The 22,219-nt window shown below is 59.4% G+C and overlaps 1 protein-coding gene across 3 annotated transcripts; it reads right to left on the bottom strand.

The window, feature by feature from the left end:
- Positions 1 to 400: 400 nt before the first annotated feature.
- On the bottom strand, positions 401 to 20,541 carry LOC144943198 (girdin-like). Of its 3 annotated transcripts, none has more exons than XM_078870457.1 (35): positions 20,264 to 20,541; positions 19,579 to 19,838; positions 18,076 to 18,176; positions 17,545 to 17,653; positions 16,206 to 16,275; positions 15,974 to 16,032; positions 15,795 to 15,878; positions 15,561 to 15,701; positions 15,240 to 15,439; positions 15,002 to 15,083; positions 13,597 to 13,755; positions 13,251 to 13,397; positions 13,002 to 13,146; positions 12,616 to 12,854; positions 12,315 to 12,440; positions 11,684 to 11,809; positions 10,925 to 11,509; positions 10,444 to 10,755; positions 10,186 to 10,328; positions 9,934 to 10,066; positions 9,683 to 9,823; positions 9,146 to 9,307; positions 8,742 to 9,019; positions 7,967 to 8,110; positions 7,268 to 7,454; positions 6,457 to 6,602; positions 5,566 to 5,655; positions 5,084 to 5,150; positions 4,852 to 4,960; positions 4,467 to 4,553; positions 3,615 to 3,965; positions 3,418 to 3,501; positions 2,820 to 2,903; positions 1,913 to 2,214; positions 401 to 1,768 (listed from the first exon to the last, which is right to left on the bottom strand). In XM_078870457.1, exons 2-35 carry the CDS (start codon positions 19,696 to 19,698, stop codon positions 1,331 to 1,333), a joined length of 5,751 nt encoding a protein of 1,916 aa, XP_078726583.1. In that variant the 5' UTR covers positions 19,699 to 19,838; positions 20,264 to 20,541; the 3' UTR covers positions 401 to 1,330. The 3 variants fall into 3 exon arrangements, with proteins under 3 accessions (XP_078726583.1, XP_078726584.1, XP_078726585.1); XM_078870458.1 differs by having other exon boundaries at positions 19,579 to 19,819; XM_078870459.1 differs by lacking the exon at positions 4,467 to 4,553.
- Between the last annotated feature and the right edge of the window lie 1,678 nt (positions 20,542 to 22,219).

Here is a 22,219-nt window from a genome sequence, read left to right as displayed (position 1 = left end):
CTTTGGCAAGAACATGCCTCCCTGTGCGATCCGTGATACGTGTTTTCTTCCTTCCTTCATTTGCAAACTCAGTTTAGCTGTTCTATTTCTGGTAATAGTTTATATTGTCTTTGTGGGGGGGGGGGGGGGTTATTATGCCTCTGCGAGTGCTTGGATGACTGCGTGAATTTCCTCCGAGTCCCAATTGCAGCCCATATTTTTGACGTGCAAAGTCACGACCGTACTGGATATCCGACGATCTGTTATTTGTTGATAAAAGCTGAACGTGTTTCAACGCGAGTGCTGACGAGGCGGGTCAAACAATACAATCGATACATTTTAATAAACATTTCCACAGAAAACAATGTTTTCAATTAAAATGTGGCCAACCCCCCCCCCCCCCCCCGTGTACGTTGTAATTTAAGTATATACTGAATAACAATCAGTAATTTGACCCAAAAAAATAACATACTAAACCTGTGTTTCTTGACAAACATTGGACAGGGAAAAAAAAAATAATCGTAACTTTTTTTAGGTAAAAACTGAAAATTTGACGTGAAGAGAAATGATAAAACTCTCACATATTAATGAAACCGTAAAAAAAAATACATATTGCAGTTCACTACCAAAGCATTGCCTTAATACTAATTGAACACGACAGCGCACGAGCAATGGAATGTGCCCTGTGCCCACGCGTGTGCGCCAAGTGAAATGATGGCGGCGTGCGGCTCCGACTTATTTGGCGCACGGTGTGGCACCACGCGGTTGCGAGCCCGCCCGGAGTCCACCGATTTTCCTTTCACCGCGGCGCCAACACAACCGCCAGACACCACCAAGGCGGCGCAGCCCAGCGCCACCGTGTGCCGTTGGCAAAGACGGCGCTACGAGTCCGTGCAGCAGAAAATGAGCTCGGGCGACGATCGGCAGGAGTGGCACTTATATTCTTCTTTTTTGTGTATGGCTGTGTATGAATAGTAACGATAATAAATCTAAATCTAGGGTGTTTAGCAGACCTCTTGGCTTCAAGATATCTCCAGATTTGATCAAAGTAGCGGTTCAATAAGAATGTTAATGATTCAAGTGAGAGGCGTGACGGCCACCCCGCGCTAGAGCCTTTGCCTCCTTCAACAGGACGGGGTTGGTGGGTGCAAAATCGGCAAGCGTCATCAAGTCCATCGAATGGAATGTGCGACGTTGATTCAGAACGTGCCGAAACGCGACCGCGGTGCACATGGGGAGATGCTGGGTTGGCAGTGGGGGTGGGCAGTATCTGCTCAAGTCCAGGAATCACCCGGCTGGATCGCTGCCATCGCCTGGGCTCGGGCGTGACGAGCTCACGGAACAATCTGGGTCAGGGTGGCGGAGAGTCCGAGCTGCTGGTGCTGGACGGCACGGCCCTCTCTCGTTGGCGCGCCCGTGCGCGCTGCTTCAGGAACCCGAACGCCGTCTCCCGGGGGCCGTCGCTGCCGCCACCGCCGGCATGCGCCGTCACCTCCAGGAGCTCGGGGACCGAAGAGGCGCGGCCCTGCCCGTGCGGGAGCTCCCGCGCCACCAGCAGCTGAGCCGCCGTGGACGCCGGCGTCCGCGGGGAGCGAGGCGGAGACGCCGGCGGCGTGGCGCCGGCTGGCTGGTGCCTCCTGTCGGCGCCATCCAGGCTCCACGTCTTGAAGAGCGCCAGCCGCACCCGCAGCGGCGCCCTCGCCGAGTGCGGCCTCTCGCCGCGCCCGGGGCTCAGGGGCGACGATCCCCGCCGCTCCTCGTGCCCATCCCTGGCGGCGCCACGTTCGCTCTGACACACAGCGCAGACTCGCTGAACTCTCGCCGCAATCGCGCGGTCACAGGCGCCGTCCAGGTGCGCGTTGATGAAAGTGAAACGCGAGTCGCAAATCATCGCGCGGCCACCGGCGGCCTGGCAAGCGACGGGCGCTCTTACCTGCGGCACGGGGGGCGACGGCCTCCGCTCGAGCAGAAACTCGTGCAGAGAGCGTCGCTTGTTCCCCGGGGAGCGGCCACACCTTGCCTTCTCTCCCAGTGCCGGCAGCCACCAGCCCGGGCCCCCCGGGGCCTCCGGCGGTCCCTGCGCAGCTGCGCCCCCGCACGCTTCTTGTCGCCCCGACCGGGGATCGGGACCCGACACGGGAGGGGCGCCGTGGTGAGCGTCCCCCGCCACCTCTTGGTGGCCGCCTCCGGGGCCGCCCGGACCGGCCGTGCCCCTGGAGGCGCTGCCCGAGGCCACTGGGGGGAGAGAGTCGCGGGGATTCGCGCGACGCAGGCCGCCCCCGAGCCGCGTGGCCTGGCACAGCGGCACGCAGCAGCATCGCTCCCGCAAGATCTGAAGCCCCACATGAGTACGTGGGATCATGTGGGGCCTCATCCACGCACACGCACACACGTGCAGCGGGCCGGCCACACTTGAGACGTTCGTGCAGCACTGTTCGCTAACACTTGACACTGGCCCCCCCCCACCCCCCGTCACTTCCACCCTGTCTCCACAGTCGCCCCACCTGCCGACGCAGCCCCCATAATGCACTATTCAAACACTCAGTGGCTGTGCTGCACTGACCCGAATTGCTCAGTGCCTGCACCCAGCTCCCCCTGCTCCTTTTCTGACCCCTGCTTCCCTTGCTCCCTCTGCTTCTCCTGCTCCTCCTGTGCTACCGGTAAGCCTTTCTCCTGCTCTCCTTGCTCCTCATGCTCCCTCTGCTCATGCTGCTCCCACTCTGAGCCCTGTTCCTCTGGTAGCCCCTGGTTCCCCTGTGATCCCGGATTCCCTTGCGACCCTTGCGACCCCTGCGACCCCCGTGACCCCCGTTTTCCCCGGCGGGAGATTGGCCTCGCACCGTGCGGCGAGGGCCACAGCGATGCGTTGTTGTTGACGTTGCTCCCTCGGCTGCCCTCTCGCTCCACGCTGTCAGGACGGGACACTGCAGGCACAACAACACACAGGAGACACATTACGGAGACACGTCACACAGACACACCACCACACACAGACACATCGCCAGTATGGGTGAGTGCGTGCGAGTGTGGGCGAGTGCGTGCGAGTGCGTGCGAGTGCGGGCGAGTGCGGGCGAGTGTGGGCGAGTGTGGGCGAGTGCGGGCGAGTGTGGGCGAGTGCGTGCGAGTGCGTGCGAGTGCGTGCGAGTGTGGGCGAGTGTGGGCGAGTGCATGCGAGTGCGGGCGAGTGCGTGCGAGTGTGGGCGAGTGCGTGCGAGTGTGGGCGAGTGCATGCGAGTGCGGGCGAGTGCGGGCGAGTGCGGGCGAGTGTGGGCGAGTGCGGGCGAGTGCGGGCGAGTGCGGGCGAGTGCGGGCGAGTGTGGGCGAGTGCATGCGAGTGCGTGCGAGTGCGTGCGAGTGCATGCGAGTGCGTGCGAGTGCGTGCGAGTGTGGGCGAGTGTGGGCGAGTGTGGGCGAGTGTGGGCGAGTGTGGTTTGGTACCGGAGGTGGCCGAGGTAGTCGAGGTGCGGTTGGACGTCTCCGATGTATCACTGGGAGGCTGGTCGCCCAACGATATGCGCAGGTCTGTGTGGTTAGAAACATCACCACGTCAACCACATCACAGAGGTAATATGCGAAGAACATTCCAATGGCCATGACGGTACCGACACCTGTGAGGTGGTTAAGGGGCCACCTGCCTTCGATGAAGTGCAGGAAGTCGGGGTCCTCCTGCTCGCCGACCCACGCAATGCCGTGCGGCCGCCGCGGTCTGATCCGGACGCCCTGGGCCTCCCCCGCACGGTCGCAACCCGCGGCCTCTTCTTCGGCCTCCTCCGCAGGCGGGAGTATGTCCCGGATGCCGGTGGAGCGGTGCGAGGTGCCGCCGCTGCTACCGCCGGCCACGGTGTTGAGGGACACGGTGGAGTAGGAGAAGTGGGACGAAGCCTCCACGGAGCGGCCACTCCCGCCCGAGCGGCCCTCGGAGCCTGATGAAAGGGCCCCGTCGTTCAGACCCTTCTGGCTGAACCCATCCAGGAGATTCCCGACAGCTGCAGCGCACGCCAAGGAGGCAATGGAGAGGGGGACAGGGCCTCAACAACGGAGTTCATAACAACCACAGTGACAACACACCAGGTCCAATTGCATGGAGTCTCTCCTGCCATCCCAGGGGCAGATTGGCCTCCATAACGATTGAGACACATCCACGACGTTCACCTCGCGATCAATAATCAGGAATCTACATGCGATAAATCATCTCCAAAAACAATGAACAAAAACAAACCATTGATTAACAATGAGTAATCAATAATAATAATAATCGGTCCAATAAAAAAAGTCGATAATAATTGAGAACAATCACCAGCAATTAATTGATATATAATCAGCGGCTTGAGAAGCTGTAGCTGCAGGAGAAGAGGAAAGCAAGAGTAGCCAACAGACAGCGTTTGATTAGAAGTGCAAGCGATTGTTAGGCAGGGGAGGTTGTGTCGACAGTGGGGTCAGGGGTGAGAGTTCGCTGGGAGAGTGGGGGGGGGCCCCAGCTGCCTTACACTGCGAGCGCCGGTATGTGACCTTCGTCCCATCGTCAGGGCCACGGCGCTGGTTCCTCCGCATCGGCACATTGCGCTGCCAGCCAGCTTGAGAGCCACACATTCACATACGTCAGACGCACCTCGTCATCCACCCCACCTCGTCATCACGTCATCCTCAGACCATCCACCTCGTCACCCACTCTTTCATTGCCCACCCACCTGCGCTCCTCGTCGCCCGCTCTCCTATTCACCACTCTCCTCATTACCCTCCCCTCTTTGTCGCCCGCCCTCGCTTCTGCCCATCTCCTTCACTCGACAATCTCCGTCTCACTTCCACCTCTAGTCCACCTCGCCCCTGCCGCCCTGGGCCGCGTGCATGCCCGTGTGCCGCGGCTCCGCTCACCGTTCGGCCTCTCGCCGCCGAGGTCGTCGTCGAACGTGATCCGGGGCAGAGAGAGACCTCCGTCCACGGTGTCCCCGGACAGCACCGACAGCTCCAGCTGGGACCGCACCTGTGCGCCGCACCCACCGCACGCACTCCGCGTCACCGCACGCACGGCGCCGAGACGCCACCGCCCCGCACTGTCATGATCGCGGAGCGAAGTGACCGCCACGTGGAGTCGCGCTCCTCTTACCTTCTCCTTCAGCCCCTCCTTCTTGTTCTTGATGAGCTTCTTCATCTTGTCGATCCAGTTCCCTTTTCTGCGGCGGAAACACATGCCGCGCACACAGCTCGCGTCATAACACAAACACACGGTCTGCAGAATACACAAGCACACACACAGCACTCCGTCTACATGATACAAACAAATATCCCCCATATAGCCTTAACAGACTGTAGGAGCAAGTGCTGTTAGCAAGCACCTATGAAGACCGGCATGGCACACGAGGTGGGTGGCCAGCACCACGCCCGGCCGCCTTTGTCTCCCTCGTGGCGATGACTTAGGGGAGGGCCCAGAAATAGTTAAAATAATCCGCCACTGTTATTGCTTGTGAGCAGGAATCGAACTCGGGTCAGCGGGTTACTACCACAGTGCACTAACTACTAAGCTACTGCTCCCCAACCATGATCACACGCGGGCACACACACGGGCACCGCCGTGACCCCCCCACGCACCGTTTCGGGGAGGGGTCCGGGAGTCTGTTTTGATTCAAGATCTTCTCCTCCAGCCGGTCCTTCTGCCAGCGGAGCTCGTTCAGCTTGTCCCTGCGGGAAGAGAGAGAGCGCCCGGGGTTCAGCTCGCGGGGGTTTTAGTCGCACGCTCTTGCCCAGCGCGCACTCAACCGAACCGCGAGTACGTTTGGTAATCGCGCGCTCATTCTCATAGCGTGAGGCTGTCACGAAGGACGGCGCTGCTGTGTTGCACGGGCCCAGTCACTCGGGTATTCTCCACCTTGCGTAAGTACTCGTGCGTACAGGTAGCCACCCACCCCGGAGGAACTAACACGGTTACCCACGCTGGCACTCACGCGAGTGCTAACACGCAGAGGTACTCACGCGTACAGCTACTCAGCCACTCACGCAGCCACCCACTCATTCACTCATCTAGTCATACACAGAGGTACACAGTTGCTAAACTCACCAAACAGGTGTTCACACAAGTATTAACAGTATGGAGGTACTCACAAAATCATAACAAGCAATCAATTGCTCACACGGGTAGTTAGACTATAAAACTATAAACTTATTTTATTTTACCAGGTAAAGCCCACTGACCTATGTAGCTCTTTTTCAGAAGCGACCTGGCCACAAACAATAGCTCAACCAAGTGGCTTATCACGTGGAAATTTATCGCAGTATATACTCTGAATTCATCTTTCTAAATGTGGAGGGAAAAAACGGAGGACCCGGAGAAATGCAAACTCCAAATATGCAGACGTCAGGGTTGGGATCGAATCCACGACCTTCAGCAGACCAGGCAAGGGCGATAACATCTTGCCACCGTGACAAGGTGTTACCTCCCTCGCCTTGACACTCACGCAGTCACTCGCACACAGCTGCACTCACAGGTACTGCTTCTGCTCCTCCATGTACTGCTCCTTGCTCTCCATCGTCTGGTCCATGAGCTCCTTGTTGCGCGTCATCATGGTCTGCACCTGGTCGAGGAGGTGCCGGTTCTCCTCCTCCAGGTTCCCCTTCAGCTGAGACAGCAGCTGAGCGTGGAGGGGGCGGGGGGCAGACGGAGCCGGGGTTGGACTCGCGCACCCCCCCCCCCCAACCCCTGGTGTTGTGCGACGTCGCCTCGCGCGACCTCCACGTTCAAGCGACCCGGACCTTGACCGTCCGCTCGGCCGATGCCAGGGCCGCTCTTCGTCGCTGAGCGGCGGTCATCGGCGGCTCGGTTATTGGCGTCGTAAACGCCCGACAGCGGCGCGGCTCGACATTCCGTGCACGCCATCGCGTAAAGCAAGGGCCACTGGCCAACACGTCGCCAATTTTGTTTCAAGGCCACAGCTTTACTGACGAATGCACCGAGTCCTTACGAGTAGGTTGGGGATACTAGCTTTTTACAAATAACGTGAGACGGTTGGAGCTTTGACGACGGTCGCCAGGGGTGTACCGCGAATGCGAACCCTTCACCTCGCCTAGTTTTTCTACCGGGTCGACGCGGCCGTAGGTACGTGGGCCCATTGGCGTTGGGAGAGCGTCAACCTCGTTTTAAAAGAGCACTACACGACCTTCACGGTCGTCCCGTGTTTACGATCCGGACGCCGGTATCGACGCCCTACGCTCGCGCCGCGTCGCCCGGAGCCCCGCGGCATCAGGCCGATCCCCGGTGGTGTGGTGGAGGCATCGCGTGCGCGCGGGGTCGCCGCACCTCGCAATGGTTGGAGAACTTGGCCATGACGATGTCGAGCTGCTGGTGCTGCTCCTTGAGCTCGGCGTGCGCCGACTGCAGCTTGGCGTGCTCCAGCTGGGCGCCGTGCAGGGCGCTCGTGCTCGCGCGCAGCTCACCCTGCAGCTCCTCGCGCTCCTTGCCCAGCTGCGCTTGCTCCGAGCAGAGCCTGCCGGCGCGCAGAGACGCCCCCACCCCCCGCGAGCCTCGTTAGCGGCGCCGGCGGCGAGCACGCACGCACACACCCAGCAGACAGCGATCTCACCACTCTCCGCATTACCGACATGCACAAGCGACTCTTTATTAAACGTAAATTCGCTCGAACAACCAACATGAACGTTAACATTAGTTACAGTCTTATCTAGGGAAGCATCGGGGAGCCTCCAGACTTATTATCGGGAGGGTCTCGCACCGACGCTGGGCCAGTCCCCCCAAATGAGTAAATTGCACGATTCCTCAGTCGAGGATAAAAGCGGAAGGCCGCTCCCTGCCCGACTGTAACGATGAGCGCCGGACACGGAGAGCCGGAAATAAACAACAACCAAAAGTGCTTTCCCACGCGCTGGGTACGAGGAAGTGGCGTGGGAGGGACGGTGGGGGGGGGGAGGTGGGGGAGCTCAGAAGATGAGGTTGAGGATGCGCGAGAGGGCGTGCGGGGCCCCCTGTCGTGCAGTAGCACACTTGTCGTGTTCGAGGCGCAGGCAGCGGTGCTCGAGCAGCAGCGCGGCGTGGCGGCTCGCCTCCTCCTGCATGCGCTCGCGCTCCGCGTGCAGGCTGCCCTCCAGCTCCTCCAGCTGCCCCCGCTGGCTCTCCAACTGGTTGTACCTGCGGCGCGGACAGGGCGCAGCGGGATAACGACGAGGCTCGCCGAGCAGACCGAGCCGGCGTCCCGTGCCTTCGCAGCTTGCGCCGCCGACTCCTGGTGGCGCCCGCGCCGGGCGGCTTGGCATGGGCCGCTTGTCTACCCAAGAATGGGAGTTTGGAGAAGACGTTCGATGGTCAGTTTAACACGTAGGCTTTCACGACTAATATCATCCATAAGAGGTTTTTTGGGTAATGGACATGGTGTCGATGGTATTTGGGCTCGCTTGTACCTCCTGCAATAGCGCGTGTTATTCAGCGATCGGTGATGCGGGTGACGCATTTGCATTTCGCTCACTTAAAGAGAACCACAGACTCCCACACAGATGGGTAAACTCACATTAGGTACACACGGATTAGCACAAAGACCCATGGACTCGCACAGAGACCCGTGCACTATGCTGCACAGTGCGATGCGGGCGAAGGGTCTCAACTTCACCGCAGTCGCAATCGGGGGGCTGCGACTCCTTACTTCGCCACTCGCGGAGTTCTAACCACCTGGTTCTGCGCAGGCCGGCGTTTGAGAGACACGGAGAAGCCAGAGGGAGTTCCCCTCGCTGGTTCTAGAGCCGCACGAGGAGCGCCGGCGAGGTACCTGTCCTGGAGCTCCCTGTGCGCCAGCTCGAGGGTGCGGTGGGTGCCCTTGAGGCCGCCGTGCTTGGCGATGAGCGCCTCGTACTCGGAGGCCTGGCGCTCGTGCAGGACGCTCAGCCGCTCGTGGTCGCGCAGCAGCGACTCGTAGTTCCGGCGCAGCTCGTCCCGCGCGCGGCCCAGCGCCTCCAGCTCGCTCTCCAGGCCCGAGCGCACACCCTGGAGCTGCGCGTTCTGCGCCAGCAGCGTGGACGCCTGCGTGTTCAGCGCCGAGCCCTCCACCTGCACGCGCGACCGGTCGGTACCGGGCGTTAGCAGGGGCGGCACAAGCGCGTCCGCGGTTCCCGTCTACCGCGAGCAAATGCTCCTGCGGGGCATCCGCCCGCTGGAGGAGGGGGGGTTACGCACCTGCAGCTTGGCATTTTGCGTTTGCAGGGCGGCGTTGTGCTCGTGCAGTGCGGCGGCCTGCTGCTGCAGGGCAGCGATCTGGCCCTGCAGGTGATCGTTCTGCGTCTCCAGCTGCCGGAACTGCGCGGACTGCGCCTGGCGCTCGGCCTGCAGCGTCGCGTTCTGTGCGGCCGACCGGGACACGCACGCGTGCACGTAGGATCAGCCACGTGCGGTGGAGCCCCCGTGATGCTAGACTGTGTTGTGTGTGTGGTTAAACATCAGCACTGGAGGGGGCTTGGCCCTGGGACTGTGGGGTTGCGTGCGTGTCCATGTAAGTCTGTGTGTGTGTGTGTCCGTGCGTGCGTGCGTGCCCGTGTGTGCCCATGTGCATCTGTGTGTATCTGTGCATGTCCGTGTGGATCTGTGTTTGTCCGTGTGTGTCCGTGTGCATCTGTGTGTGTCCGTGCGTGTCCGTGTGCATCTGTGTGTGTCCGCGCGTGTCATTCGAGCACTAGGGGGGATAGAGAGGACATTGCCATGGTGATAGTGTCGTACGGCTCGTTCCACGTCGATGAGCCGGTCCTTGACTCGGAGCAGCTCCCGCGTCGCCTCCTGCCCCTCCCAGCCGCCCGAGGAACCGCTCTCCGTTTGCCGCTCATCCTCACGGTGCCTCAGATCCTCGTAACTCTTCTTCACCTTGTGTCGACAGACACTGACATTCAGTCGGATGTCCTGGAAATCCACCACAAGTTCTAGGATGCAGATCGTCACTCATGGAACTTTCAAAAGTTGAGCTGGGGACTCACGTATAGGAGCTCCTCCCGGAGCTGCGTGTTGGTGTCGGACAGCGCCCGCATTCGCGGCTCCAGCGCTGAGCCCACGCTGCTCTCCTCCCTGACCACCAACGGACCAACCGCAGGCTCCAGAAGCTCAGTGTCGCTACAACCAGAAACAAGAACGACAGTCGGGAAATCAGCGCAGTCCCGGTCGATCGCCAAATTCTCGCCAGCACAACGCTCCCGAAAGCTGTGGCACGAGTGTCGCGTAGCTGCCCGCACCGTGAACGAGGACGCTCGGTCTCCCCGCTGCACTGGCCCTGCCGGCGCCCCCGGGAATCGGGCCCAATTTCCTCGCGCTGCTGCTTCAGCCTCTCCAAGTCGGCACTCAGCTGCTGGGACCTCAGCTTTTCACACACCAGCTCCTGCAGCACAACAGGACCACGGTAAGCGGCAAGGGCCGTCGCTCCTTTCCCATCACGTCCCCGTGCGTTACCGCCTTGACGGGCAAACCGCCCCCAGCGGGCAGGGCGCACGCACCTCCTGCAGGGCGGCAAGGGTCGTGCCGTCGAGGGAGGCCTGCTTGGCGGTGTCGCGGGCCTCCCTCTCCGCCTCCTGGAGCCGAGCACAGGCCTCGTGCAGCCGAGCGGCCTCCAGCGACGCTTCGCTCGCCTCCCGCTCCGACCGCGCCGCCGACGCCGCGCGCTCCTCCAGGGCGCCCTCCCGCTCCTCCAGCAGCTGCCGCAGCCGCCGGCTCTCCTTGCCGAACTCGCGCGCCTCCCGCTCCGCCCGCGCCAGCTCGGCCTCCAGTCCCGCACGCGCCAGCTCCAGTCGCTCGGCGCGCTCCCTCTCCTGCCGAAGTCACAAGGGGGGAGGGGGTGGGGGGAGGCGGTAGGGGTGAGCGGCAGCAGTCCGACGATCACCGGATGCTCGTCGCGATCCCCTCCGCCCGACGGCTTGACCGACTTCCGCACGGCCGGCGATCTCACCCCGCCCCCCCGGAGCGGCCGCGCCCACTCACGTCGGCACTGTCCAGCAGCCGGCGCTCCAGCTCGCCGGTCTTGTGCCCGGACTCCTCCAGCGCCGCGCGCAGCTCCTGCGCCTCGGCCTGCAGGCCGCGCACGCTGGCGTCGAGCCTCTCGGCCCGGCGCCCCGCGGCCCGCGCTGCCTCCAGGCTCTGCAGCAGCGCCTCCCGGCTCTGCTCCAGCTCCAGTTTCTCGAGCTCGACGAGCGCCAGCCGTGCCTTGGCCGCGCGCAGCTCCTCCGCCTCCCGCCTCAGCTGCAGGTTTTCGTCTTCGAGCTGCACACACTCAGAGCGCAGCGCCTCCAGTTCGGCGGCGCGGTCGCGCAGCGCGTCCAGCACCTTCTTGAGACGGCGCACCTCGGCCGCGAGCGCCGCGTTCTCCTGCTCCATGGCATGTGCGCGCTCGCTCGACACCAGCAGCGTGGCGGCGCGGCGCTGCAGCTGCTCCGTGTCCTTCCGTGTCTTGCGGGCCTCGGCCTCCAGCTCGCCGACGCGCTCCTGTTGGCGCTCGAGGTCTGACAGCGCTCGCCGGCGCTCGGCCTCCGCTTGGCCCAGGCGCAAGCTCGTCTCCGCCAGCGTCTCCTGCGTACGGAGGCATCGGCGATCGGCAAGGAGCCTGCGCTGCAGCAATTCTAGGCACCGAAATAAAAACTCACGCCCCACAACTCGCCATCTTTGCCCAGTGCTAGTACTGACCTGACACCCTCACGCTAACCTTAACCAGATCGCCACGGCCCAAACCGCCGGCAGCGGTACCTGCAGCAGGCGCGTCTCGGTGGCGCCGTCATCCCTGGCCCGTGCCTCGGCACCGGCTTGCATGGCGTCTCGCAACGTCGCCACGGTCCCGCGCAGGTGAGTGTTCTCCTCCTCCAGCTGCTGCACCTGTGGGGGTCACGAACCGGGCAGGAGGAGTGGAGGGGCGGTACGGAGAGTCACCGCTGTTCTGTCGAGACACTGTCGTCTGGCTCACTGAGCATCTTGTGAAGCGATGAGGCAGACGAGGCTACATTTCTCCTAAACTCCGTATACTGCTCCCATTTCGATCCCAAAGGTTCGTGCTTAATTTCCAGCGGCTGCCCTGTTTTAACTGTCAAAATACCACGCACCATCTGATTCGCAGTGGACATTAAAGATCCAGTGACGTCATTTGCAAGAGTCGGCCATTGTGTGCCGATGTCATCGTCCAAATTTGCCTGATTAGAATAATTAAACCGCACACCACTCAATGGAAATTTACACAGCAATTATCGCCCTCTACTGCAAGAGTTACCTCAAAAAAGAGTCAACAGACTCAGTGAGGCTTTCCTGGGCAAACAAACTAAATCATCATCTCACCGCATCTGTGGCCACCAAGGGCGGGCCCCCCCTGGGAGCGGCCTGCACTCACCTTCCTCGCCATGGCTTCACGCACCATCTCCACCGTCCTCTCCAGTTGCATCTTCTCCTGCAGCAGTCCCTCCCTGAGGTCTCCGGCCGAGCGCAAGCCCTGCAGCTCAAGCTCCAGCAGCTCCACCTGCCCGGCGGGGCGGAAGCTTAGCGCGACGCTTGCTCGCGACGCCGTAACGATCCCACCTCGCAGCGCCGGGGGGTCAAAAGGTATTTTTGAACCTCAAGAGAATTTGGAACCCGGGATCAGAATACCACGGGGATCAAAACACTATCTCACGCCGGCCTGGCCCCCACCGCACCTTTCTCAGCAGGTCCTGCTCGCCGGCGCCCTGCTGCTGGTGGCACCTGTCGCCGCCCCCCTCGGTTGCCTCCTCCCTGGCCGCCCGGCGCGGGCGAGCGTCGTCGAGCTCCGCCGGACTCTGCGACGCCAGCGCCTGCTGCAGCTCCAACACCGTCTGCTCCAGCAGCCGGTTGTCGGTCTCCAGCTGGATGAGGCGGCCCGACACGCTCTCGCCCACCTCGGCGCTCAGCGCCCTGCCTGCGCTCGCACAACGGCCGTCGCACGGGCATCAGCGTGGGCCCGTCCAGATTATGTCCATGTGCACATGCGAGAATGCGTGTGTACATGTCTGCGTCAATCTGTGTGCGTCGCTGCATCCGTGCGCTGTCTGCGAGTGCTGCATGCCGGCGGCGCTGTCCTCGGAGCCGCCCGTCTGCCGGCGCTCCCTGCTACGTTGTGCCGACTCCTCCAGGCTCCGCGTCTGCGCAATCTCCAGTTGCAGTTTTTCCTCCAGCACCTCATCCAGCCGCTTCTGGCTCTCCTCGAATTCCTGGGGGCGGCACCATCACGACGACGCCGCTCGACTGCGCTCCTCCGTGGCCGGCGCCAAGGGTTTTAGGAGGGGGCCGCGCTGGTGTCGCCTGCGCCCATTACCATGTGCAGGTCCTGGAGACGCGAGCGCAGCACGAGCCGCTCTTTCTCCAGCTCGTGCGTGCGGTCGCAGCGAGCCCTCGCCGCCTCCAGCTGCTGCTCCAGCACGGCCCGCGTCTCCAGCAGCACGGCTGTGTCTCTCTGCAGCTCCTGCGCCGCCGCGGCAGGCGACGCGACGCGCACACAGGCGGCACGACAACCACAGCACCTCCGATTAGCACGGTTGGCCGCGTAGGGTGTTAAACAAGTTCAACACACACACGTACATTTGAACACGCGATCAGACGTAACGGCGACCAGCACGCAAAACGCAGCGACAACCGCGCAGCCCGACTGCCGGGGCGCACACCTCGACGCGGGCCTTGTAGAAGGGCAGGTCCTGCAGGCGTTCCCGCAGGCGCTCCACGTCCGCCTCGAACCGCTCGGCACGCCCTGCCTTCTCCAGCAGCCCGTCACGCTCGTCCCGGAAGGCTCGCACCCAGCGCGCATCCGCCGCCAGCTGCTGGCTCTGGCACAGCGCGACACGACGCTCGCTAGAACCGGGCCCCGTTGGCCGAGGGCGTCGACGCCGCCACCGCCACGCTCGACCGCAGCGTTAGAATGACTCCATCCTTGGCCAAATCCTTGGCTGGCGGCGGTGTCAGCGCAGATTTTATGGCGTTGTAAAACGTCTGCGTGTGCGCACGCACGCACTCTGTATACGCTGAGTGGGTTAGGGGTACTTTCTTTTTTCACTCACAAACTCCTCGACGAAGCATTTTCTTTTTCAGAAATAAAGAACCAGGGCGAACCCTGTATGTGTGGTGGCGTACTCACACGGACACTCTTAGCTTTTCTCCTGTGTCACTTTATTTACCTTGCATCCAGTATGGATGCTCCTCACTTACACTAACACACACACACACACCCTTGTTCCGAACTCCCCGACTTACCCCTACTCATCTCCGCACACCTCGTGCGCGGTATCCACCCTGTCTCCCCCGCTCTCTCTCAACACTCCGCTAACCCTCTTACTCAATACTCCGCTAACTCTCTCACTCTATACTCCGCTAACCTGTCCTGCTTCCCTCACACCTCCGCCCTCGTCCCTGCCCCCAGCAGGGGATCAGTCAACACTGCTGGGGAGGACGAGGTGAGGAAGGCGAGGGTCCAGGCGTCTTCTCCCCGACTCTTGTCTTCTTCATGCCTTGAGCACCAACCCCGTGCCGCTCCGCACACTCCCTCATATATCCCTCCTCATTTGGGGTCCTCACTTATCCCCCCATTAAGCTGGCACCTCTACTGCGCTTCCAGCACGCGCTATCTCCTATCGCCTCCATCTCCTGCCTCTCCAGCATCTACCCCGTGCTCCAACGCTTGCACCTGCTCGTCCCCAAATGCACCCGCTCAATCACTGCTTCTCCCCCTAATTGCTGCCCCCTCTCCGGCACCTAATCCATGTCTCCCCGCTTACCTCTGCGGGACCTCAGTTGCACCCTCTCTTTGCTAACCCCGCGGGGGAAGGACAACAAACTAAACACAAAAAAACAGTTCCTGAGCCTCACCGAGGTGGCTGGCTGGGTCGACTGGCCCTGACCCAGTAGAGGGCGTGTGCACCGTCAACGTCGGGGATTGTGTATTCTTTTAGCACAACCTATGACCTTTGCATGCAACCCAGACGCCGGTATCGATGTCGTGCGGTCGCCCATGTCGCCCAGCACTGCCACTCACATCTGAAGCAAGGCCAGCTGGGGTCTGTGCATGCGCGCACTTACCTCGTGCTGCAGGCGCTTCAGCTCGGCACTCAGCTGCTGCGCCTCGGCCCGACAGTCGAGCAGCTCCTCGCTCCGCTCCTCCCTGCCGGGACCACACGGCCATACTTCACCACTGACGCCAGCAGCTCACCGACCCAACCGCAAGGGGCGTGCACGTTTGTGCCCGCGGGAGCCAAGCGACACTTCTCTTAACGTTGGCGCGGACGTGACTGCGTGCGCTGCCCGTTTCAGGGCTTACAGGTCCTGGCGCACGCGACGCAGCTTGGCTTTGCTGTCGGCGAGCTCCACAGCCAGGTGCTGTCTGCTGTCCAGCGCCACCGCCGCATCCGTGCCTGTGCCGATCGGGGTCCGCATGCCGGCGCCAGGTCCCGGCCGCCCCTGCGACGGCGCTGCCGCCGTCTGCGCCGAGTCCCGCTCCTGCTGCAGCTCCACGATCGCCTGCCAGACAACATGGCAGCACGTCACGGCTACGGCGCCAGCTGCAACCCACACGGCTGCTTTATACTGGGGCAACTTAATGGCAGTGCGCCGGGCCGTAGGTCTGCGTGCGAATGCTCACGTCGGCATATTTGTCGCGCTGGCGCAGCAGGTTCCGGAGCTGGTGCAGCAGGGTGCCGGTGGCGGCCTGCAGCTCGTCCCGTGGCAGCTCCTCCAGTTCGGACCACTGCATCTCCAGAACGTTCTCCGGGTTCTGTGTCACCTGCACGCACGCACGGGCGCCATCGTGTTCGTGCGCTGGTCTCACCGCGCGGTTCCCGTGCGGTTAGCGTGTGCGGTTGGCGTGGGGAGGCACCTCCTGGATGTGAGAGACGATGTTCGCCTGCGTGGACAGGTCCAGCTCCGTGATCTTCTCGATGAACACCTCCTTGTGCTCGCACTGGAGGTACAGCAGGAGTTAAGGACGGCTGGGAAAAATGAGGTGGCTTTTGAACAATGAGTACTGCAAATGGGCGCCGGGAGGAGCATCTATACCTGTACGGCACACCCCAGCATCAGCAGCAGAATCTTCCTCATCTCGTCAATGCCTTGCTCTGAAAATGAGAGAGATTCAGGTAAATTCCATCAAATGATCTGTGTTCAAGCACTTAGTTTATTATTGCTTGTGTGTGTGTGTGTGTTCATGTAGACATGGACGTCCACACTGGCTGAGGGGGCCCACAGGCCACGGTAGTCTGTGGTGCGAGTGTAAGAGTGACGTCATCACCAGTAAACGGGTCCCTGGCGATGGTGAACACGTTGGGGAGAGCCATCACGACCCACTGCTGTAAAACCTCCTGCATCACAACAAAAGAACATGAACGCCCTGATGTCAACAACACTCACTCACCACCCAACGCACTCAGCCAGCACCCACACCACTCACATAAAACACCACCAAATACTCACACCATTCACCCAGGACCCACACCACTTACCCAGAATCCATAGCACTCGATCATCACACACACCACGCACACTCCTTCCTCTATCCATCCACCAAAGCGAAAAATAACAACTGCCAAGCTGCCCGAATGCCACAAAACCCAGGCAGGGTCACAACAGTGACCACAAAGCCATTGTGGTCGGACGTGCCCACTGGCATATTTACGGGCACCCGAGGGCAGCGCTGTCCCCACACCGCGTCGCCACCTTCGTCAAAATTCCCGGCATTGGGCGAGTGTGAATATTGCTCCACCACCCCATCCCACGTTCCCCGTAGGGCCCAATGGGGCCCCGCGGTGGCAGGTGGGCGCGTGGCAGTGGCGATGAGTGCGAAGTATTGCGCAAGTGGGCAGGAAGGAAGAGGTTTGATTTCACATGCCGTGCGTGCGGAAGTCAATGTGCACACGGCTGATAAAGCATCTTGGGGCTGGCGTCCCCGGAGCCAATCCGCACTCTTCATTAGACTGCCCCCCATCACCCACCCCCCGCACTGTGCGGAGGTTGCAGCTTTCCATTTATGCTTGTATGAGAGAGTCCATTTGAGGGAAATGGCTATTTTCCTCCCACAGAAATAGACACTTTTGAATTCACCGTCATGCAGCTAAATATACTCACGATTCCAACCGCTTGTGTTGTTTTTCTTTCAAAATATTAAGCAACTGATGTGTTTTCCAGTCGGTGCGAGTTCCACGTAACCGAGAGATTTTCCCACCTACTTGTAGAGTGGACATATCCTCACACAGGGACTGACAAACGCAACGAATATCCAATCTTATGCGCGCCAGCGCTGCCGGCTGTGCACAGCTCCGTCTCATGTCTGCAAAACGAGCCTCCCTTTCGCCGTCCTCCCCGACGTGTTTTTCGAGCCAAGCTTCCGCGCCACTCTCTCGGGAGGAACCACGATCTCCCCGTTTCCCCACGTGTGTTCCTGTTCCCTGCCCAACGCTGGCGTGGCCGGGACCACAACGGGTCCAGGCGACGCCAGACCCGGGCGTGGCGTGGCATGGACCGCAACTTATCTGGATCAGGAGAAACGTGGACTTCTAAATACGTGTCGGTGAGCGGCGGGCTCGGCGTGCATTAGGCCCTGCGCACTGTCGGTCATGTGATGGTGTCCACACCTGGTAGTAGCTCTGGATGCGCCGCACCAGGAACCGCAGGTTCTGAACGCGCAAACTCACGTCACCGTTGACTTGCTGGTGAGCCACATGGTTGGTTGGACGTGGGTCACTGAAAATCAACCAAGAAAGCATTTTTTTACTAACCTAACTAGAACTTCTACAGGCAGCAGAAAGATAAATACAACTGCCCCCGTAGTCTATAAAGATTGGCACGGCACATGAGGAGGTGTGTGGCCAGAACCAGGCCTTGTTACTTTTTCCCATTGCTGATGTGCATACAACCACACCAGGTACTTATTAAAGCCGAGTCGACCTAGGAAAGGCCTAGGAACGGTTTATATAATCACCACTGGTGTTAGCCACAGCCAGGAATCGAACCCGGGCTGCCAGGTTCATAGCGCAATGTGGCAACCGCTGAGCTACCGCTTCACAAAGGCAGCACGCACACAGCACAGGCATCAGCAGCGCACAATGATGCCAGCAGCTGAGCCTGTGTCACCCAGGACTCTGCAATCCCTGCCCAGCACCTACATGAGCTGCATGAAGTCGTTGAGGACCACGCCGTCCACTAGGCCCAGGTACTCGGAACTGCTGCCGGCGCCGGGTTCGGCCAATGGGCCCATCGTCTTCACCTGCCGGCGTGCACATGATGGGATATACCCTTGCACACTGCTCATCCTTTGTCCACACCACATCTGGACATCATCACCCTCTGCTCCTGTTCACTAGGTAACCACCATGATCTGCACGAATAATGATATATTGTTTGTTTTTTTTGACCAAGACAGTTTCAATGATTGTAATGTTCTTCTTCAAAAGTGTTTTGTGGTGGTAGGAGACCGGATTACCAGAACACAACACACCGGCCACACTCCAAGGTCTGCACAGACAGGTTCACAAACCCGCTTGATCTACAGCCATCTCTTGGGCACTGCGCAGCTTGGCAGGTTTGAAAGCTTCACAAAACGAGGTGATACGCCACCCTCGCCCAGAGGCGTGTGCCACTGTGCCCGGCTCTGATAAGTCAGCTCTTTCACACATAGTCTCACTTACTTCAGCATGATTACTCCATCGAGGGACCGAGACATCATATGGTGGCATGGGTGTGGACCCAGTGCCTTAATATCGAGCCGGACCGGTCCAGAACGGTCCGGAACGCTGCTCCAGAAATTATTTTGGCACGCCACATCAATCTCACCTTGTGTCAGTTTCATGACACTTATTTTGTCCTCAGAATTATGCCAATATATAGTACAATAAGATATAATTATTATGGATAGGCACACGTTGTACTCCAGTGGTTTATTGCCTTATGTCAATAATACATATTATTCCAAGTCATGCTAGCAGAGTTATAGAGAATATCGAGTGAGAAATTAATCCCTATGTGGTGGCTACGCCAGAACATCAGTAGTCAAAATGTAATTACTGTATGTTCAACGAACGTACACAAAATGCATGTCACAGTGATTCCACCCAGGATGTTGTGCAGCTAAAAGCATCATCCTGAAGAGGTGCAGTGTGACGAGCATCTCTCCTGGTCCATTAATATTTAATTATCACACCTCAGTCCCCCCTCATACCTGTCAACCCCTTATCAGTGCCTACCTTATTAGACCAATTCAGACCTTATTGGTCACCCCGTGCCCTTATAAATCTCAACGTTCATCCAACAAAGTCTCATCACAAGGGAGAAACACAAACAAATAGACAAAAAATGTGCCCGTATGAAACGGCTGTACGCCGTATGGACCCGATAACTCAATTTCCCTGTACAAGAATACGGGTAACACAGTATGGGTCGACAGGTGTGCCCCTCTCCACCCGGTGGACGCTAGTGATGAACAATATCTAATTTAAGGGAATGTGCCAAAATGGCAATGCAGGACCCTTCTCTCACGGAATCTTAGAACACGGTGAAAAAAATGTATCTCCCCCATATTGATGGTCCAACCCATGTACGATCTCTTGGGGTGTCCCCCTCTTTCGTCGGTCCCACCACCACCACACACACAGAGAGGGGGAGCCGCTTACCCAGGCGACCAGGGCGCCGCTCAGGAGCCGCTCCATCTCGCCGTGGTTCGGCTCGCGGGACCCCTCCTCGCCACGGGTTCCCGGGCCAGGCTCGGCCTGCAGGCCGCCTCGAGGTTCCATGTCCACGTCCCCGGGGGCCCGTGCCGCATGCCGGGGGGGGAGGGGAGGACGCGGGGTGGTTTGGGGGGCGGTGGAGGCTCGGGGCGTCCCTCCTCACTGCACCGGCCGTCTCATGGCCGAGCTGGTAGGTAGCAGCAGACCTCACGCAACAAACAGACGCAGGCAGCGGATCAAATTAGCCTCTTCCCGTGGGAGGGATTTTTTTGGGGGGGACGGCAAACGGCGCCCGTGGGGGGCGCGTTCGCTCACAGCCGGCGCCGTTGACGATGATAATGTTCGGGACGATGACAAGAGAGAGAGGAGGGCGAGAGATGAGGAGGGCAACGTGTGCGGACGACCTTTGGGCTCGGGGTGTTGGCCCCTTCCGCCCCCGTCGCCTCTGCGGGAGGACGCGTCACGACTCCGCATCTGCCCGGGGCGCCGCCAGGCACGGCTCCGAGGCCACCATAGCGACACCCCCCCCACCCAGCCACCCACCCACCCCCGTCTCGCTGGCCCGCCTGGCCTCGGTGCCACCTCGGAGCCGGCAGGCCCCGGGCACAGGGCACCACGACGGCGCGCTCACCTGCAGAAGCAGAAGCAGCAGCAAGGGGGGTGCGCGTCTGCTCCATTGGCTTGGTCCCCTGCTCCTGAAAACGGCGCTTCGACGACGTCACCACCACTACCACCTTCTCAAGCGGCAGCGGCAGAGGAACGTGACCCAGGAGATTTGGTCGTGTGGCAGATATATTCACCAAGTGAGCGCTCGACCAGCGGCACCGCCACCACCACCACCCACGCCGGTGCCGAGCCGAGGATCCTTGTTACCAGCTCCGCGTCCTCCTTACCCCCGTGTCCAGAGCTCCCCCCAACCCTCCCACCAACCCTCCCACACCGAGCTCCGCATGGGCTGTGAAAGTCACGCACACCTCCAGTTAGATGACAGCGACCCCTGGTGACTGCTGCAGAGAGTGGCGCGAGATGGGGGAAGGTGGTGGTGGTGATGGTGGGGCTCATAACGGTTCAGTATGGGCCACCACGTCAATATGGACAAATAGTCCAAAACGCTGGCTTAGCAGGATTTCGCGTTTATAGCCGCAACCATGTCGGCTAAATAATAAAATAATTCCACGTCGCCACCATGCAGTCTTCGCTGCCCCCTACAGAGCACATGGAAAGCTGCTGCCCCCCCTCCCACTGTTTGCCACGTGTGTTCGGTGGAGCACCGCTCCCTTACAGCCCCGTGCTCACGTTAGAATTTCAAGCTCCCAGTAAAGTATGTCTTGCAGTCTCCCCCACAGCTCAATTATAATACACGGCCAGTGGTGTTGCGTTGGTACATTTTCTCACTGGGCCTTTAAGAGTTCTTGCGATAGCGAAGAGAAATTACTCCACCTATGGACGAATTCATGGTGGCAAGTTTTAGAAATTACCCTCAAATTCCACAATTGGGATTAAGCACAGCAGCAATCATCGCCCCCTACTGCGAAAACGTGGCAGGACCCCCTCCCCCCCTAAGTCATGAAAGCGAGGCTTTTCTGCGTAAACAAGCGCAAATAATGATATGCCCTTGTTTCGCTTTCACTCTATCCAAAATAGACGTTTGTTAATCCACTGCTGGATGAGGGCCACTCCGCGTCGTGCGAGTCATGGGTCTTATTTGACCATACTTCAACCACGCGGTTCCGTGTGGGTTGGTGAGCAGAGATGTACTGCCCTCTGCTGCCTAATACGTAACCCGGCAGATAAATTTGTATTTGAACGGTTCACTGAAGTATTCAGCATACCAGCTGATTTTGTCAAACCACGAAGAGAACGCAAAATACCAGGATGGGTTTAATTTACAAGAGTTGACCCCGTTCAAAAAACTTATAAAAGCATGAAAAATCGAAACAAATGATATATCGGAATGGGAAGACAATTTTGTTTTTGGCGTATATTTTGCAACTCCGGTGTGTTTTCCGTGTGAAAAGGGCGAAACGTGAACCGGTGATTTTGTGCGATTTTGTTTGATTTCCCTCGCGATAATATTTCATCCAAGCGACAAATCGGGCGACTCTATGGAATGAGGATGACAAGGTGCATATTTGGGAGCGATTCCGGACACGTATGATGATGTATCCTGTATCGTCAGTTCGCTGATGCACACATCTCCCATCTCATTCGTGAATGGAAAATTAAAGACAAACCACAGTCGCGCGATTGTGGCCATGGTCACAAGGTGCTCTCCAAACCTTCTGGTTACCATCAAAGGTTTGTGCATGGAGCCATCCAGATATACAAACATAGACATAACTTCAACCGTGATGATGGGTTCTAGATTTGAAGCTTTCTTAGTAATCATTGGAAATATGTTATCAACCACGCAAAAAAGACTTAATCACAAATTTTTAGGACCATCTTATCTGACAGGCACTATTTTACTGTACTTTACCGAGTGTTAACATCCCCAGTTATTTTAACAGTACTCTCTTCATTGTTCAGCCAGCATTGGTATAAACATGGGCATTTTCGTTCTTTTGTCTATCATGTGTATCAGACC

The sequence above is a fragment of the Lampetra fluviatilis genome, chromosome 30 (genome assembly GCF_964198595.1).
Source record: "Lampetra fluviatilis chromosome 30, kcLamFluv1.1, whole genome shotgun sequence".
NCBI classification, from domain to species: domain Eukaryota; kingdom Metazoa; phylum Chordata; class Hyperoartia; order Petromyzontiformes; family Petromyzontidae; genus Lampetra; species Lampetra fluviatilis.
This window is presented reverse-complemented; position numbering and strand designations above follow the sequence as displayed.

Excerpts from the sequence above, each read along its gene's own strand:
- LOC144943198 (XM_078870457.1), bottom strand. The coding sequence starts at position 19,698 with ATGGAACCTCGAGGCGGCCTGCAGGCCGAGCCTGGCCCGGGAACCCGT. Across the intron at positions 13,756-15,001 it reads TGAAGCGCCTGCAGCACGAG|AGCCAGCAGCTGGCGGCGGA; the intron begins GTAAGTGCGCGC and ends GCGCTGTGCCAG. Across the intron at positions 13,147-13,250 it reads GTCTCCAGGACCTGCACATG|GAATTCGAGGAGAGCCAGAA; the intron begins GTAATGGGCGCA and ends TGCCGCCCCCAG.